The sequence below is a fragment of the Symphalangus syndactylus genome, chromosome 10, assembly GCF_028878055.3.
Source record: "Symphalangus syndactylus isolate Jambi chromosome 10, NHGRI_mSymSyn1-v2.1_pri, whole genome shotgun sequence".
Taxonomy (NCBI): domain Eukaryota; kingdom Metazoa; phylum Chordata; class Mammalia; order Primates; family Hylobatidae; genus Symphalangus; species Symphalangus syndactylus.
This window is the reverse complement of record NC_072432.2, coordinates 111644960-111665000: the sequence shown is the minus strand read 5'-3', so window position 1 is coordinate 111665000 and position 20041 is coordinate 111644960. Positions and strand designations below refer to the sequence as shown.

The 20041-nt window shown below is 35.9% G+C and overlaps 1 protein-coding gene across 7 annotated transcripts in view; it reads left to right on the top strand.

The window, feature by feature from the left end:
• Positions 1–19463, top strand: part of SATB1 (SATB homeobox 1) — a 97103-nt gene extending 77640 nt beyond the window's left edge. For 4 of the 7 annotated variants that reach the window (XM_063611406.1, XM_063611407.1, XM_063611405.1 and 1 more), the window contains exons 10-12: positions 15205–15408; positions 15992–16087; positions 17711–19463. In XM_063611406.1, coding sequence (XP_063467476.1) covers positions 15205–15408; positions 15992–16087; positions 17711–18223 — 813 coding nt within the window. In that variant the 3' untranslated portion in view covers positions 18224–19463. The remainder of the gene's footprint in view (positions 1–15204; positions 15409–15991; positions 16088–17710) is intronic. The other 3 variants (XM_063611409.1, XM_063611408.1, XM_055295549.2) reach the window with 1 other exon arrangement.
• Positions 19464–20041: the final 578 nt, after the last annotated feature.

Here is a 20041-nt window from a genome sequence, read left to right as displayed (position 1 = left end):
GAAAAGTGATTCCTTTTAATGTTCTTTGTTGTTTTCTTCTGGACCCACTGTCTTCATTTTTCATCATCATTGTTGAAGTCATCAGTGTCATTTGCAGTGTAGCCTAATCTGAAAGGAACTGGAGGGCATGGCTCCTGATTTTCTACATAATATAGAAATAAGGTAATAGTACCTAATTTGCAAACTCACCGATGTCTTACCTAACAACTTGTACATGAATTGCATCATTCGTGGAAAACATTGGGAATTGCAAAGAGTGGTAGTCCCAGTTCCACTGCTAACCTGCTGTGTAGCCCCAGGCAAGCCATTTAACCTCTCAGACATTGAACTTCCCCTTCAGGAAAGTAAAATAGGTTAGATCATAGTATATCTAATGTCCCTTGAAGTTCTAGGTCTGTGTGTTTGTGATTGAAACAGGTACACAAGTATTACAGAGGATGCTATTTTGATTGAAGACACTGCTGACAGGTGTTTTAGTCTGGGAAACAAAAGGTAAGAGTTTGAATAATGGAAGGGCTTAGTTTGGGGGATAGGCGGAAAAGTGATATTTTGGGGTCTAGAGCCAAGAAGGGTTATTTATGCGTGGCATATAATGGGTTGAATTGATTGTTGGAATCCCGTATATGAACTCCATATTACGTGGTGTGAGTTGAGCTCGTGATTGATATACGCTCTTCATCTGAGACTTGTTGATAGATGACTGGGAACTCTCCCTTTTATCATACAGAGACCTAGCAGCATCAGTACAGTATAGAGTATGAGATGAGCTGAATTCCATTGGGGAATGGGATTGGTTTAATATGTGGTAGGGTGGTGATTGCTAGCATGATATGATTTGAAAGTTGCTAAAGACTTTCCTCTTTAAATATGTCTCTTTTTTTGTTTGCTTTTCAATTGATGCCTGAAGATCCACCCTTAGCTGCTCTTTTGATTGATTGATTGATTGATACAAGTTTTTTTCTGGCACATTAAAAACTTTAATAGCACATTAAACGGGAAAACAGGGCAATGTGAGAATACTCGATTGATGAGAAGTCAGATTTGGAAGAGATTAGGGAGATAGGGAGTAAACACAAAGGAAAAGGAAGCAGGGAGTGACAGCTCATTTGAGAGAATACCTTGAAATCCATTTTTGCAAGTTTATAAATTGGTACCTGTAGCATTTAATAGCTGCTGAGATGTGTCCATCCCCAAATGTCTCGTTTAAATGTTTACCCATTTTACTTATGGTATCAACAGGAGTGCTACTTGTCATGGGTGTTACTTGACTGGTTCATTGATGAAGTTTTTGATTGTTTAAATGAAATGCAGATTAGGTAAAAATAAATTACTTTCAACAAGGTCAAGGAAGTGAAGGTTGTAAATAAAATATACGTTCACAAACAGACAAATGTTATTTGGAAATCTAGCTTAATCCATGCCAAGCTGTTACTGTCTAAATTACCTTCTTTCTTCCTGGCTTGCAATTAATTTTTGCTTGTATGTTTGGAGATTGGGGGAAGGGTAATAGCCTAATGGGTAATGATTTTATTTTAGTATTTTGATTAAAGAGACTAAATAGCTTGGACCCTGGTTAACCATAAGGACGAAAGCCTTATCCATCAAGCTTAATTTCTAAACAGCAGTTTATGCTTGTATTTCTGAGCATATTAGCATTGAGCCACATATAATATAAAGTTATGAGACGGTTATGTGCTCAATTATTTTCTATCTGTCTCCCCCCTTACCATCTTTTCTACTCACCTTCTTTGATCTTCTATTAGACTGGAAGACAAGGCACAAGGCAGGTAGTTAGACAGACAAAGACTGTATAGCCATGTGCTCTTTGAGAGGCAGTGATGAGAGAGCAGGGACTGGTATTTGATCACTGCTAGTTTCCTAGCATTTGCAGAGCCACTCCCGTCCCCCACCCTACCCACCCACACATCCAGTGCTTGTGCCACTCTTCCATTCTGTATCCTGCCTCTATCCTGTATTTGTCCTACCGTATCTCCTTCTATTTGGAAAACCCCTGTGTCTTTGGAAAAACTTGTTGGTGTTCTCCTGGCAGGTAGACATTTCTGAAAGGATACTCTGCTAATCTTACTTACCTTTAAAATTACTTGGATGATATGATGTCAATAACCCAGTAAGAATTCAGATGCATTATTCAGAAATTGTAAGCCCAATCTCTGCATTTGTAACAGGACCAGGAAAACAGTGAGGTATATATGTGCTAGTGCAATTGTAAACCAAAAATTGTAAGCTGTAGAACCATCATTTAATTAATGAAATCTCATTCAGAACTGAAATATATAAATCAGATGAAAGTTTTCTCCATTTGGATTGACCTGAGGATTGAATGGGGGAAGGGACCTTCTCATCAACCCCTTACCCTACACATACACAATGCGGGTACTTCTGAAACACCTCTAATGGAAACCTGGGGCTACTAAGGACACAGTCTAGGAACCCCTGTGGTAGTGACTGTTCTTCTCTAACCCATCTCTAAGAGTCCTGGTCCTCTTAGTGGCAAAAAAGATAAAAAAGGAAATTTGTTTCACAAATCCATAAATACTAAGATTTTCTAATATGTTAAGAACTTATAGGAGATAATTCTGGAACAGTATTTGAAGTGTGTCTATACGTACATGTGTGTATGTATACATAGATACATGTTTGATAGCTATGTATGTATACAGACACACGTTTTTGTGGGGTAAGAGGAAGGGCCACCCATTTACGGGTTCTTAACCTTGGCCCACCTTCTCCCCCAGGGACCCATGAACTTGGATGAAAAAAATGACTATTTTCTCTAACCTCTTCTTACTGAAAGTTGGCATTTTATTCAATTATCAATATAGGCAACAAATCACAGTAGCAATACCCATGAATTTGTCACCATTAAAAAAACACAATATTTTCATATCCTATTATGTTCTAGATATCTTAAAATATCATTTATGCCCATCATTATAAAATTACAGTAGTTATTAGATCTGTTGCTAAACCTTGTTATTTAGTGTGTTAATAAAGAAGTATGTATATGACACTGTATCACAAATTTTTGATAGCTGTATTTCAGTATAATTGGTTTTCTTTGTAATCTTATGTATTTTATTTCAGGCACATAAAAACGCTGTTCTGAAAAGGCATCCATGGGCTTTATCAGACTCCCAGAAGGGTCCATGGCACAAGAGATAAGATCAATGATTAGATAAATTTTGTAGAGGAAAAAAATATATATATATTTTATCACATGAGCCGAGGGATTCTCAAATTAACCTAAGAAACATTTACTTTTTGTTTATTGCATTTTGGTATGCTTGCTCTTCAAGCATCCTTCACTCCAAAGCATGTAAACAGAGGTAACAATGATGCAGTGACATTTAAAACAACCACCAAAACAGAAACCTTACAGACAACCTTTTCTCTGGTATTCGCATGCCCACATGCAGTGCTGTAGGACTTTGTGAGAGAATGCCTTTGCTTTTAGATTAGACATTTCTTTTTCCAATTGAACTAACTATACCTTTAGTATCAACTTAAACCTGAAGTTTAAGTGGTTCTTACCTCACTGGACAAGAAGTTTTGTCCCCACATCTCCTGTTAGCCTACACAATGACTAGCACATAGATGGTACTCAGAAATTCTTTGTAGGAGGATAGAATGCTGCAGAAGTAAATTTTAATCAGCTCCCAATATTACTCTCACAAATGCCAACCTATTCCAAAGGGAGTCAGTGTGGGACGGTGGGAAGAGGCGCTGGAGTGGGCTCACAAGGACGGAGTAGGGTCATGCTTCACTGCTGCCATTCTCCCCTGGAGCCTTCTCTGAGCTTGCTTTCCCCAGATGTAAAATGTGATCAGAGGAGTGATTGAGACAGTCTGTGCAAAGCCCCAGTCTCCCTTGTCTCCTTTTATTGGTAAAATTATAACCCGGCCATTGTCACTGAGACCCACATGATGCTTCTAGAAATATTTATGATTGCCTTTCTTAATGCCTACTTGTAAATCACAAGATTTGGGTCTTTCAAATTAAGCCAGCTTCTGATTAGCAAGTTTGTATAATGGATAAAACGCTGTGGTTTTGGCCACAAAATGGGTGTTACTTTATCAGCAAAATCATAGGCAAGTTGGGAGCTCATGGTGACCCTGCTTGCTTGTTCCTCTTAGGATGTGATTCCCTAACTTTTACAGTCCCAAATTGCCTTGCTCTGCTTTTAAAAATTTTTTGTTATCTCTCCTAAAACATCATAGAGGGAATATTTAAATTTTTAATTCCCAGTCCCTAAATATGCATAATAGGGAGTGTAGCTCATTTTAGGATATACATGCAGTGTTGAAAAGTTTTACATAAATCAATTTAAAATGCAGTGGCAGAAATATTTATCCAAATCAACCTGGTAGTAAATTATTTTTGTAAGCAAACAAACCACCCTGTCAGGTAAATTGTCACCTTAAAGTTATTCTTTTTGTGATTTCTTATATTTATGTGGGGTTTTGGGTTTGGGGTTTTGGGTGTTTTTTTTGTTTTTTTGCACATGGCATATATGAATATTCAGCAATATTTTTTCTTAATGACCTTCATTATTTTGAATAGGAAAATAAATATTGTAAATTTTTAATAGTGACTTTAGGAAGCAACATAATAAATTTGCTTCATAACATTGCAATATGAGAGCACATACTCATTTGGGTTAAGAAATTTAGGAAAAGTAAAGTTTCCTAGCATAAATTCTTCTTTTTAAAGAAAATAATTATTTTATTTGCCTTTGACAGAGGTTTTTATGGTGCTGTCCTGTCTTAAACCTATTATGCTGAGCTCAATTTGAACCTTATTTTTTTTTAATACAGAAGCAACATTATGAATACAAATTGTTGGACTTTGCTACTATACATGAGCCCTCAGAAATTGCAGAAGTGTATACAGTATTTTACCACTAAATGGCCCAGATTGGGCCGTTTTTGTGTCTTTCTGTGTACCCCCATTTGCTGCTGCTTGAATTTGTTGTGGTGAATCTTTTGCCGCATTTTTACATTCACTCATTGAAGTGTGAGCCTCAGGGTGTTTCCAAGCTCTTTGGGTGAAGGAAAGTGAGGAGTTTGCCACTCAAAGGGCTGTTTGTGTTCACATTTGTTTGTGATAAATGTAACTCAAATAGCAGGGTTGGGGGTGGGCTGGAATAAAGAAGCCCATCAGAATTAGATTATTGAAGAAATGCTGTGGGACTGAACCACAGCAGGAGGAATGGAAAAGAAGGAACAAATTCAAGAGATGTTTGAGGGAGTATTGACAGGAATTCATCAGTTATGGGAGAGACAGACAAGAAAAGTTAGATTTTTAGTTAAAGCCACTTGCTATATATTTTTATTACAAAACTAATACCTAGCTACTATAGAAAAAGTAGAAGATATAGGCATAAGGAAAAACGTAAAATTATCCATAAATTTAATCACCTAGAGATGACCACCTTAAGGATCCTGATTGACACTCTATATACATACACACATACATGCACATGTATCTATCTGTATGTATATATGTGTGTATGCATGTATGTCTTACGTTTATTCATGTGCTGAACATACCATTTAATTCCCCACTGAGGTGTATTTAGGCTATATTCAACTTTTGCTAGTACAAATAATATGAATGTAAACATTATAGTTAAATATTTGTACATATCCTTATTTCCTTAAATCCTTAAAAGTGAAATTGTTGGATCAAAAAGGCATTTGTGTTTTACAGATGATTGCTAGATATTTCCACATTCTGCAATTCACAGTGTCCTTCAGAAATACTATACCAATGTATGCTTCAGATAACAGCCTTTCAGCCTGGGTGATTGGGTATGTGGTAATACTATTAACTGAGTAAAACTTCCTAGGAGGAGAAACTGGCTTAGGGGAAGATGCTTGGTTCAGATTGGAATACTGTAACTGAATTATTTTCATTAGCCCCCTTGATATTCAAATCCCTCGTGTGATAATAACCATAAAATAATAATAGCTTACATTTATCATACTGTTATTGTGTGCCAAGCCCTTTTCATGCATTATTTTACTTAATTCTCACAACCCTGTGAATTAAGTGGTAAAATTAGACCCCATTTTATAGAGCAGAAAATTGAGGTTTAGCGAACTTGAGTAATCTGCCTGAGGTTACAAGGCTATGATAAATGGTAGAATAGATATTCAAATTAAAACCCAGGCTTCTTAACAAATAGATCTTAAAAGTCCAGTAGAGGAAATGAGGTTACAGTAACTAAGTAGTATTCTCAAGAAAGTATGGTAAAGAGCTATTAAAAAAGGGTCATAGACAGTCAGTTCAAAAGCAACTGGTCTGTTTTCCCAGCCTCCTGCTAATTCATCTTGTTCTGTTATTTATTATTTTTCCTATTTTAAATATTGTCCCCTTTTCAAATCCAAGCCAGTATTTCTCTTCATCAATGAATAATTCCTTGACAACCCTACCTCAACTCTTCTTCTCCACGTGGATCCCACTTGATGTCTGCCCATCAATGACGTTTATCACGTCACTAATAGTTATTAGTGACGTGCACTAATAGTTATTTTTGAATTCCAGGTTTTCCCAAATGTGCTTGGAGACATTTAAGGCTAGTGCTTTCAATAGAGTTTATAAGACCTTTGGTAGTTACCATGGAGCAGGCATTGGGCTGAATGTATTCTGTTTCACTTGTACCGGCTACTATCCTGTGAGATTACCATTATTATCTACAGTTTGTAGAGGAAGAATCTTGAGGCTCAGAAACATTATTCAAGTTCACATAGATAAATGCCTATATGAGATATAATCATTTTATTGGCATACAGAAGTGCTTGAGCATGTCTTGAAAGACAAGTAGTATTTGAATGGGCACCAAAAAAAAAAAAAAAAAATAGGAGAAAGGGCTTTCCCATTAGAGAGAATTGTATAAGGAATGGAGAATAGAATGTAGGGCAGTGCTCAGCAATAGCTAATAAATAGTCCAACAGATTTGGACATCAGTGTCATTGGGAGGAACCTCAAAAACAGCCCCTGAGAGGGTGAACTTTTCTCCTACCTTGGGAAGCCACTGAAGGTCATGGTGCACAGTAGGGTAACTATGGGCAGTTTGAAAGTGGAAGACTAATGTAATGATTCTCACTCTGGTATCTGATTTACAAAGATATCACAAAGATGGCTAAGAGGTTTCAAGGAAGCTTAATGAAACCCGTTTCTTTACCTATCAGTAAGTTTCATGGACGAAATTAAACATCAGATTAATGTGCTTTTTTGTAGGAATCACATCAACTCTGTGTGATGACACTGGTTATCTGTTCTTCTTGAAAACTCTGGTCATCATTGACTTACTTTTTCCCTAACTTAAGAGAGGAAAACGAATGATTACTTAAAAGCATTTTTGTTCAGATATCAAAATAATTGCCCATTGGAAGTAATTAAAAAAGAATGTTGTTGTCTAACAGAGTAATTCCAGGAAGAGGTGCTCCAGTTCTGACAAGTCAATAGCGGTAGAATGGAAAGGAGTAGATGGTTCTTAATGATAGAAAGAGAGACTAAAACGGATGAAAATACTACAGCATGAACCTTCGGAGTATTGAGTTTTCTGTTTTTTTAATGATACCAGCTATGAAGAAGGAGGAGAAAATTGACATTTGAAGAGAAAGTGCATAAATGTTAAATAGGAGCCAGATCATATCACTGAAATTTATGTAATGTCAAAAATATGTCTTAGGCTGATGAGAAAAAAACAGGAACATTTTTTTTCAGAGTCCTGATTCAAGTATCAGATACATAAGCCAGAATTTTATTTGTTTTGTTTCAGCTTTGACTAAACTGCCCTAAAAGCAGGTTTGACATATATATGAAAATTAAACTTTCAAATTAGGTATTTTCCAAATCTAATGTTTTAAAAATAAATTCAGACCTTTTTTTGGGAAATTCTCTATTTCAATTAAGAGCTCCTCTTTTTGCTAACTGGTTTAATGGGTTGTCTAGAATTTTATACTTTTATGTTCATTCCTGTTTTTTTTTTTCTCCCCCCTTCTCAAATTCTCCCTCTGAAAATATTCTTTAAAATGTGAGATCTTCTTGCTCAACAACCTATTTAAGTCAGAACCATTTGTATCTGCTCTGGCCAGGTTGTCATTTGATAATCTTGTTATGGACCAAATGATTTGTAGCCTAAGAAAAACCACCAAATCCACGTGCCCCAAAGTTAGTGGCTTTGAAAAAGTAGAAAAGAGGTAAACATAAATACCATTAAAAACAAATGATTTGCACCTTTTTATCTGATTAAATTGTAAACAAAATTGAAAAAGATCATTTACTAGTGACTGTGAGTATTCCTTCCAAGTTCACAAAATTTTAATAGAAATTTTTCTCCAGGTTTATGCTAATAATTTTCCTTATGTGTAACCTTTAGAAACTCTGCTAGAGGTGTTTAACTTCTTAATGTCTAAGTGGCAAAAATTAACTCAAGCAAAAAATTTCCTGATAGCCATTTTATGCCCTATTATTACCCCAGTATTGGAACGCACAAATTTTTGGCTAAGATACTCAGTCTCTTAAATAAACTGGAGCCTCTAGAGAGAATTCAAAAAAAGTAACAGTTTAGAAGTTAAGAATAGTAACATTTAAAAAGATTATTATTATTTTTTTCTTTCAGCAAATATAAGTATCAGAAACCACACTTTGAAAAATAAACATATTGGGGGATACATATGTGCACACACATATGCCTTTTAAAATATATTTCCTTTTTAAAACCCGTCTTTGAATCAAGTGGATGTAATGTGCTACTTTTAGAATGGAAAATGCATTTACTGGCACGTCTCTGTTCAAATTTATCTTCCATGTTTTCTTTAATAAGTCCAATGTTAACTTAGCAGGAAAAGTTACTTACAGTGCCAGCTGAGGTTCTTTTCACTTTACACAAAGTAGATGTTATTAAGCTGGAGAGAAAGATTAATGCATTTCCTACTAATTCCATAGAGGAGAACATGTATCTTTATTAATGTTAATGGTGGGGGCCTCTCATAATGTTATAGAATAATCTGCTTTAGCAAAGGTTTTTCTTCTAAAGAACTTCATAACATTTAAAGGTTAATATGTTAGGTAAAGAACAATATCTTAAGACAAGTGTTTTTATTACAGGACATGATGGGATGGTTTATATTAAATTATATGATTATTTGAATGGGAAAGAAGAAAAAGTGCATCGCTTCTTGCCCTCAACTTTAATGCCTTTAATCAAATAATGACCTTCTGGAAAATAGTTAATTTTAAGCATTTGGAAAGATCAATACCACTTTGCCACCAAAAAATGGTCTAGATGATGAAATTTGATGTATTTAAAGTATCATTTCACCCTTTTAACCTAGTAAATAATTTAAAATGCTTTCAGTATTGCTTTGCCACTGTTTTGTTTCTCACTGCACAGTGTTACGATTCTTCATGAAAAAAGGTCACAAGTGGGTGTGTGAAGCATTTAGACCTCACACCTAGAAATGGGGTTGTATCTCCGTTAGGCCTTGGGTGTTTCTGCATTAGCCCCCTGCCCCCACCCCACCGCCGAAAGTATATATTTAAATAGTACCTTTGAGGCAGAGTGTGCATAAAACATATGAAAATAGAACCCTTCTGTAAAGATACTGTTGTAATATTGTTTTAGTTTTTTTTTCAGACAGAAAAAGGGGTGGTTTAAAACATTATTAGTCACTTTGCATCTTTGTGATATCTTTAAACCTTTATGCTAAAGGTGAAGGATTTGGTAGCTCTGACAATTAGAACCCATTTTCCCCCAGCTTGTAGAACACACTGATATGAAATTATCCTTGAGTGCCGACAGCTTTGTTTTAAAAAAAAAAAAAAAAAAAAAATTGCCCTCTATTAGCATGTTTGTGGGCAGATTAAAAACTGTCTTCATTAGCATAAGTAACACTTACAGATTCTTTTAAAAGTAGAAAATTATTTGCTGAATGATAAATTGCTAGCTTTATAGTTAGTTGTTGTTGAAAATGTACTCATTCAAATGCCTGGTGTAGTTTAGTCTACAATACTGAATTTTTTGTTAGAAGTACTATTTAATGGATTATGTACTTAATCCTTGTTCCTACTACTTGCTGAAATGTAATTCATGCTTTCCACTAAAATGTTTGTATCAAATACTTTCCTATTTAGATTGATTTCTTTTAATATCATATATTATTTATACTATATGCCCCAGAGATTGGAACAAAATATTCCTGCAAATAACACATAAAAGATGAGGGTGAGGGGGAATAAATACAGACTGTAAAATGTTTTGCTTTATAGAACTCAAATTACCATTCTATTTTTTTCAGATGTATTTTTCCTTCTTAGTTGCAGTAAGAATTATTTGTCATTTTCTTTCTCTTTTTATAGCTCTTAGTTTTAAAATGTATATGTACATAATGATAATATATACATATATGTATATTGCATTAAATGACTTTTTTTCTCAGCGAATACCGAAGTCTGTTTCCTCCTGGAAAAGTAGTTATGTTACATACTCCCAGCTTTGTCACAGAACAGGCCTTGTTAGGGGTTCTCTTTTTATGCATGTGAGGCTTTATAAAGTACAATAAATTCATTTATGAAAGGAGGTTACTTTCTTGACTCAATTAAAATCATTGTGCACCCATTCCTTATCTGTTAAAATGTTAGAAGCGAATTGACTTGAATTAAATGTTCTAAAAAGAGTGGAGTGGAAATCAGAGATTGAGTTCGGTTGGAAATTAGCAGCTGAGAGATGAAGGTGCCAGGATTTTTATTTAAATGTGGTACAACAAGATTTTGTCAGTAAAGCACATCATTAGAATATTGAGTTTAGAACTGCTAATTTTTCCTTTAAAATGAGCATACAGTCATGTGTTTCATGGACCATAATAAATTGCCATTGTGTTATCATTGAGTTTGTTTTGCTTTTTTGCAGTACTGATTTGGCAGTTATTCTGCATTTTCTCTTTTCCTTTTTTTTTTCAATCTTATATTTCTTTAACAGATCCCTAACCAAAACCCGTCAAAAGAATGTTATTTATTTCATGCAGTCTTAGGTTTAGCATCTTTTGCACCATTTTCTTGCTTACGGTAGCAAGACATTTGCAGATGGTTCTTGGTTACTATAAAGTACATAACAGTATTTCCTTTGTGGCAGATGGATTTAAGACTTTTAGTTCTCAATAAACGTAGGTTTACAATACATAACTTTACAGGATTTGTGTTGTATATAACAGGTTTGAACATATTATCTCAGAATTCATCTGCATGGCATTTTCAGCTTATTCAGTGTCCATGCCAGTTTTTTTAAGTAATAGGGGGAGCACTGTGATTGATCGCAACAGCTCAAGGCGTGATTTTGAATAGAAACAAAGGGTTTAGAACAGAAGGTGTCAAATTAAACTTTGTCAGTTTGAAAAGTAGTAACATCCTGAAAGTTTTACCAATTTATTTACATGTGGCTACTGTTTTTATTTTGCCCTCTTTATATGCAGTGTAATGTTGCTTGGCAAATTTACTACATTTAAAGTTTAGGTTGCTCCTTGTACCATTTTAGTTTTCTGAGAATGGATCGGTCTCATTATTTTAAGGCTGTTAGTCGCTTGGCTTTTCTACTGTTCAAAACAGTTGTGAGCTAATTTAATTTAGAGAACAGTTCCCTGTTCCTTCCTATGGTCTTATGTATATCAAGTCCCAGAGACCTCTCTTGAAAACGTAATTATGTTTTGTTTTGTTTTTTTGATGTTTTTTTGTTTTTGTTTTTGCAACAAAGCACTGCATTTCATTCCTCATCTCTGCTCCCCCACATAAGCCTATGCAGTTATCACTTAAAAACTAGTACAGTACTTTGGGGGATCATTATTTTTGTCAGATATTAAAAATATTGTGACATATTCATTTTCTTCCCAAGTTTATTTGTTCTAACAATATCACTTGTGGAAAAACTGACCTAGAAAAAGGTACTGAAGCATTAGAAAGCATTTGGATTCTTTAGTCATTTTCTGCAAAACATAAATCAGATTACTGTCATTATTAATAGAGTAACAATCAATAGGATTTGAGGTAGTCAAAATATTCCAAGGTATTTAAATAGCATTAGAATAAATTATCTTATTTTTGCCAGTGTAAATTGGGAATGAGCCAATTTATTTCTACACTGACAGAGAGCTAATGTGTCAAAATGTCTGTTTTCCATTATTTTTTTAAGAGCAATGCACATCAAGAGAAGCAACCCCTCCCCCTTTTAAATTTTTTTGGAATACCCTTTAGAGCTAACAGTTCCCAGCTGCACCGTTAAATATTTTTCTAAGAAGCATCTGATTTCAGTCTCTTAAAATCATCGCATTTCTTGAAAGGCTAGCGGAGACATGCTTCAACTTATAATTCATCAAATTATTTTTAGATAAGGAATTAGAAGTATTATTTAAGGGCAGAGGTTAATAGCAAACTACTGGAAATGTTATGTTTGTCATGGGCAATTAATAAAAATAAGGATCTGTCTCGTAAGTCTAGAGACACAGAAGTGACAATATGAGCAAAATATTTGTTGAATGAGTCGGGGCTCTTTTTCTGAAATATTTGTTAAACCAGCATGAGTGTGATTGTTTAGGAATTAGCTATCATTATTAGCCATTTTAAAAGAACTAATGATTTTCTTTTCCAAAGAACATCTGTGATCCACATGTTTTTTCACATATATCCAAGTGCTAACTGATCTCTGCATTACTTTAAAAAGTTTCTAAAGGATGTGAAAAATCACTGGAGTTTTTCAGCTCTCTCCAAGAAGCTTTTCTTACATGAATCATTCTTAATTTAACTTTTAGCAATTTTTAGTTACAAGCATTTATTTCTAAAAAAAAATTCTTAGATGCTCAATGTTTAGCATTTATTGCAATAGTAGAATACTAGCTGAGTTTAAAAAAAATCTTCTGTGTTCTTTATGAACCTCTAACTTCTTTTGAAAGGTATATAAAACTGTGATTTGCTGTGTTCGGGTAGAGGGGTCTGTCAATTATGATAGCTAAAGGAGGCAGACAAGGGGGAGTGGGAAAGTAATCTTACCCACAGTTAATATTCAAGCCTACCAGAAGATAATGTATCTAAAACATACATAGCAACAAAATTTAAAGGTAAAGTATAAAGAATAGCTTAGTTGTAGGAAAATGTATATTTTCATGGCCTAATTCAGATGGCAAATATTTACCAGTAAAAGCTAAGTAAACATCTGCAGGGCACCATATGCAAGTGGGTCTCAGATACTTCAGATGTTCACTACAGTTTTATAGTTAATATATTCACATAAATAGAGCTGAAATATGTCATATTATAGTATTCTGGAAATAAACATAGAATTGCCATGGTTAGAAGAGAAGCAAATTCAGTGACATTGCCATCACAATGATTTTTATGTTTTATTTAGTTAACAGTCTTTCAGGTAAATCTTCAGTTTACTGCCTGCTGTCTTAACCTTGAATTATGCATTCAGTGGCATCAAATGAGTGCATGGTTACAAGACCATCCCATGCATATATTTGCTTAATTAAAAGACCTGTTGAGTAGGAATACTAGTAGATGTCATGAGATACAGCAGTCGTCACGATGAGCTGGTTAGCAGATAGACCTTAGGAAGCCAATATGTCAGTTTTATGCCATTTCTTTTAAAATATTTCAAGTAGGCCATTTTTGGGAGAACAGGCCATGCTTCTTTCCACTATATATATTGTAGTCGAAGAATTTTCTCTCTAATGGTTTCAGTTTGAGAAGGGAAGGAAAGCCATGCCATCCTCTGGCCTCACCCCTGGTAACATAAGAAACGAAACCTTCCTTGGCTAGATCTAAAAATTACATAATTTTAAAAAAAAACTGTACTTCCATTTTCATCCGACTAATTTATTTAAAATTTCCGAGAAATGTCTTTGTCTTAGATCAAGTTCCCTAAATGCAGAGCCTAGGATGGGGAGTCAGGTGATCATGATTTGATGAGGGCCCCGGGGAGAAAGGAGGAGGATAGGGAAGAGAAAGAGGTCCCGTAAGGATGTGGTCTCAGGCAAAATCTAGCCCCAGAGTGATGGGAGAGGGAGCAAGAAGAATGGGGATGACTGTCTCTAGAGAGTAAATTGAAGGGTAGAGTAAGTTGTCCATTTTCAGAAACAGGGGCAGGACTTTGTGCCACTGGGTCAGCCAGTCACTGGTCAGCCGGGATGAGGAGGTCAATGAAGAAGTGTAGAGATGGCTTCAAGACATTTTTTGAGAGCAGACTGCAGGTGAGAGGTATTAGCAGGCAGCAGAACAGCTGAGGGGTAGCTGCCTTGGCTGGTGGGGGTCTGGATCAGACACCCTCACTCTTCCCCTTCACTCCATTGTTTAGTGTCCATCATGGCAGCCAAGGTGAAGCCTCGAGATGACTGGAAAATGTATTCTCATGGTCATTCAGTTCTTGATAGATAACCTCAGGGTAAAAAACTGGGCCTTGGAAGCATCAGAGAGGTGCAGGTTTTGGCAGTCGTTGGACATTTCCTTCTCTCTTAGCCCAAGAAACCTATTAAATTCTTGCCTGACAAATAATATGCTCCCACTGCAGCAGGCGGAAAAATAGGACTCCAGTGTCTCTTATTGGAGAGTTCTTTCATAGCAAATTCCTGTAATGCCCATTCCAATCATGCCTTATACTGGACAACATTCTTGCTGGTGTAATTGCACCTGTCCTTTCTGTTTCATACATGTACACACATAAATATTCACACACAGTTTTCTTTCAAATCCAAAAATTACAAGCTTAGGAAATCCTTTTAGAAAAAAATTATTTCTAAAATCTGTCCTCCCCCTTAGGCACTTCAGTATCCTCAGATGGCCAGCCACTCATCAGATAGCAAAGTTGTGCAAGACTGAAGCACATCAACTTTGTTTTTCTCCTATTTCATATATTAAAAAACCTGTGATAAATGCTCTCTTACCCTCAGAGTCTGAAAAAATATGTCCCTCCTTTGAGATGCAAATCTGAACTTTGATTAGAAACAGTCTGCCTCCTTGACAGCCACAGATAACCTCTCTTAACAAGTTAAAAACAATTTTTAAAGCAGAGTGGTGTGTTCTGAGCTTATGAAAAAGTTAATTCATAGGGTTTTTCCTTTTTAGCTCCTAATGGAAAATGCCAGCCCCTCTCATAGGCACAAACTGACCTATTATGCCCTTGTCTCTAAGGGATGGTTGTGCGAGCTGTTACGCTGGAAAGAAGATCCTTCTCCAGAAAACAGAACCCTGTGGGAGAACCTCTCCATGATCCGAAGGTTCCTCAGTCTTCCTCAGCCAGAACGTGATGCCATTTATGAACAGGAGAGCAACGCCGTGCATCACCATGGCGACAGGCCGCCCCACATTATCCATGTTCCAGCAGAGCAGATTCAGGTTCGTTTACTTTGGCCAATTCAATATAGCAGTAAGTAAATAAAGCTTTAAACTTAGCAGGGAAATTAGCGTTTCTCTTCCTCCTGCCAGTCTAACCATAGGCTTTTTAGCAAGAGATAACAATACACTGCCATCTTGCTCAGGGGGATAAAATGAAAATTAACGTACTTTTTCCAACATATGTATTGTGTTCCTCTTTCCTCATTTCCCAACCCCCAAAGCAACAGGAACCCCTTTTTTACACTCGTTTGGCAAATATGTCTTTGTTGGTATTGGGTTTTGTGTTAAGAGCTTAAGATTTTGGTGGGTTTTTTAAAAATCACAATTTAAAACACCACCTATTTTTTAATTAATACCACAGTGCCCCTGAGGAAAAGAGCAACCGCTGTTGCTATAAAGGAAGTTTGTAGAATCACAATTTTATACATTGGATTCTGTCCAGAAAGAGGAGGGGAGGGAAGCTTAATTGGAATCTTGCTTTACAGTCCTTGGCCCTTCCTTCACCTTGTATTTAATAGCTGTCTCCCCACACTTTACAGAATGTAGGTTAGGGGTGAGTCATGTCTGTTTGTCTTTCCTTTAGAGCCCCTCTCCCACCACCCTTGGGAAAGGAGAGTCTAGAGGCGTTTTCTTACCAGGCCTGCCGACCCCTGCACCATGGCTCGGTGCTGCGCCTCAGGTGAGCGGGCACAGTTACCTATGCCAGCAGGGGACACAGAGAGGGGGTGACCTAAAGAGCTGCCCCCCAGGTCAGGATTTTCAAACCTGTAAAGACCCTACTAACCATGGTCGTGGGCAGAGCTCACTGTGCCAGCAGATGCAGCCTTATGCTTTGTTTGTCATGTCATGGAACTTGTCACCATTCATCTCTTGAAGACACTCTTCTGTGAATTTAGATGGAAAAGTTCTGGGATCAGGTAGTCATTAGTGCTCTTAGGGCCCCAGTTGCTTAGAAAGCGTGTTGTCATTGAACTTGAGTAGTATAGCTTATTTTTGTTAAAGGGGATGATTTTAGCTCTCTTTTAAAGTAAAATGCCATTGCCTTCCAGAGTCCTAAAATTCTACCTCTGTTGAATCACCTGCATTCTGCAATTTTTTTGTATTTCTGTGAAAAATTATATATGTGTGTGTGTATATAGATATATACGTATAACTAAAAACTAATAAAGTTATTTATCTACCAGGATAAAAAAATTCTCAAGTGTGTATTAAAGATAAAACAAGTTGACAAAGAGCTTCCCTTTAGGATATCAAGCACTAAAATAATCGTGAAAAGCCTGAAAAACTTACTGTTTAGCAAAAACAAAAAAGAGAAAGATATATGTTAATTAATTTAAAAAGTGCTTATTTGAAAATATAAGTTGTTTTTAATAAAATTGCTTCTTAGGGGTATAAAAGGAAATGCATAGACACGGTATCAGCATTCTAATATTTTGCCACTTAGGTTGATTTGCTTTGCTGATAAGAATTATGGATATCGAGTGTACAGTATGTGCATGTGTCACATATTTATGTATAATTGTGTATGGAAATTGTAGCACATATACATATACTAATTATGAAAAAGTGTCTGTATACACTAAATTTAAATCTTAATCACATCTGAGTTTACTATAGACAAAACAATTCGCTAGCCGTCGTATAGTGGATTGAACCTTTTGAGGTAAGAAAAAAACTTGCAGTGTCAGCCTAGTGCAATTTGGTAAGAAATTGTGTGTGTATTAAATTGGAACTGTCTGATAGAAAATTCACAAGTGTGAGAATATCAGAAATCCTTTAGTCTCATGACAGATAACACTGAATAAGAGCATAAGCTCATCTTCTATTCTTCCTGGCCATCTGATGAAATGGAGCAGAACACAAATTTCTTTCTCCACTGCTCTGTAGCTCACCTTTCTGAAATGTCATTGAAATTCTTTCCTCTCAATCTTCATTTTAAATCTTTGTTAATTATTTACATCATAATTTGATGTGCTGTCTTCGCCTTTGATGCGTATCCTTCTAGTGAAGTTTATGGCTCACATTTTCAGAGCACTGAGTTTTCACTTCCTCTGCTGATCTCTGATAAGTAAGTGCAGTAGCCCCCCAAAGCTGTATTAATTCATCCCTTCCTAGTCATATCATTTTGATTTTTTTGTAAATGCTGTCGGCCATTTCGCTGGCCTACCTTTTCGTTCTAAATCTTCATCCCTATCAAAGAAGCTATATGTAGGATCCGGGACCACATTTTTCCTGATTGTAGACGGCTTTGTGTGGAACTCCACGATAGCAGAGCTCTGATTGTCTCCTTGTTTCTTTGCAGCAACAGCAGCAGCAACAGCAACAGCAGCAGCAGCAGCAGCAGGCACCGCCGCCTCCACAGCCACAGCAGCAGCCACAGGCAGGCCCTCGGCTCCCCCCACGGCAACCCACGGTGGCCTCTCCAGCAGAGTCAGATGAGGAAAACCGACAGAAGACCCGGCCACGAACAAAAATTTCAGTGGAAGCCTTGGGAATCCTCCAGAGTTTCATACAAGACGTAGGCCTGTACCCTGACGAAGAGGCCATCCAGACTCTGTCTGCCCAGCTCGACCTTCCCAAGTACACCATCATCAAGTTCTTTCAGAACCAGCGGTACTATCTCAAGCACCACGGCAAACTGAAGGACAATTCCGGTTTAGAGGTCGATGTGGCAGAATATAAAGAAGAGGAGCTGCTGAAGGATTTGGAAGAGAGTGTCCAAGATAAAAATACTAACACCCTTTTTTCAGTGAAACTAGAAGAAGAGCTGTCAGTGGAAGGAAACACAGACATTAATGCTGATTTGAAAGACTGAGATATAAGTATTTGTTTCGTTCAACAGTGCCACTGGTATTTACTAACAAAATGAAAAGTCCACCTTGTCTTCTCTCAGAAAACCTTTGTTGTTCATTGTTTGGCCAATGAATCTTCAAAAACTTGCACAAACAGAAAAGTTGGAAAAGGATAATACAGACTGCACTAAATGTTTTACTCTGTTTTACAAACTGCTTGGCAGCCCCAGGTGAAGCATCAAGGATTGTTTGGTATTAAAATTTGTGTTCACGGGATGCACCAAAATGTGTACCCCGTAAGCATGAAACCAGTGATTTTTTTTTTTTTTTTTTTTTTAGTTCTTATTCTGGAGCCTCAAACAAGCATTATACCTTCTGTGATTATGATTTCCTCTCCTATAATTATTTCTGTAGCACTCCACACTGATCTTTGGAAACTCGCCCCTTATTTAAAAAAAAAAAAAGGAAAAAAGAGTTTGTTACTCTATTGTATGTTACAAAAGAACTATAGACTGTGGAATGCAGTTTAAAGATGACATATGCCAACAAATGCCTTGTATTATATGGCACTGCCGCAATTCAAATTTGTTTTTATTTTGGAAATAAAAGTTCACTGTAATTTTTTTTCATTCTCATTGTTACATGATTTTTTAAAAAAAGGAAAAGAAAATGTGAAACACAATTTAGTCCTCATTATTTATTTGTAGATCTTGCAGCATCACGTTGTAATTAATTTTTTGGAAGTTTCCGTTAAATGTAATATTGCTTCTCTTGTTACCATACTGATTCTTTTCTATTTATAAATGTATTTTGATGGGCAGTAAAACAAAGTGTCTTAAAAGTTTTAAATAGAGAAAATGTGCTTTACACAGTTGCCTATAAAAAGTGCTCTATGTTATCCAAGCAATTCATACTATAAGCTTCACTCTTATTGTTGTATGCAATTTTTACTATCATGCAAATAAGCTTAGGTAAATAAAACTAATAGATCACCTTAGAAAATTATGCAATTAATGTGAAAATAATTGATGTTTGCAATGTGTCTTCCTTTGGTTTACAATCAATTTTAAAGCTACATCTGTATAAAATTTCTGTATAAAGGTGTATTTCTTTTTTATGAGTTTATGGCTATGAAAACACCAGCTATTTTGTTACAGCTGGCTGTTTTTATAAGTGTATCACAATTTTCTTTATGCAGAAATGTTCTGACTAGGAGTGGTTATTGACTGTAACTACACAATTAAAATTGTTTGTATCGTATGACATGGTAGGGTTTGTCTGCTTATGTGAAGTAACTAAAGAGTCAAAGGATGGCCCTCTCATTTAGGTGCATGTTAATACTTGTTATTTTACTGATTTTAGAAAGAGCAATTGACAAGTTACTTGAAACACTGTAAATTTAAATCACAAACACATGCTCATTTTTAAATAGGTATGAAATTTCACAATGAAAATAACCTGTTTTGGTTAACATTTTGCTTAATAAGTAGAGATAGTATGGTCAAAAGACTCTCCGAAAAAAACAAATCCAGTCTCTAGCAGTTATGTTGTTAGAATGGATTCATCTGTGCTTATTTCACAATACTTCATTTATAGCAACGCTTTTCCTTAAGCTAATGTACAAATATTTCTAAAGGCCATTAATAGTAACGAAATAAGTAGGAGAAAAATGGACCTTCTGTATAAAAACCCCTTAGCTTTTTTTTTTTACAAGTTATAAGTGGAATAAGTTAATAACTGAGCTCATAAGTGTACGTCATAACTATAAGAGCTACATGAATAAAATAGGATAACACACTTCGTATTTAAACACAATCTTCAAAATTCTTGCAACATTAAAC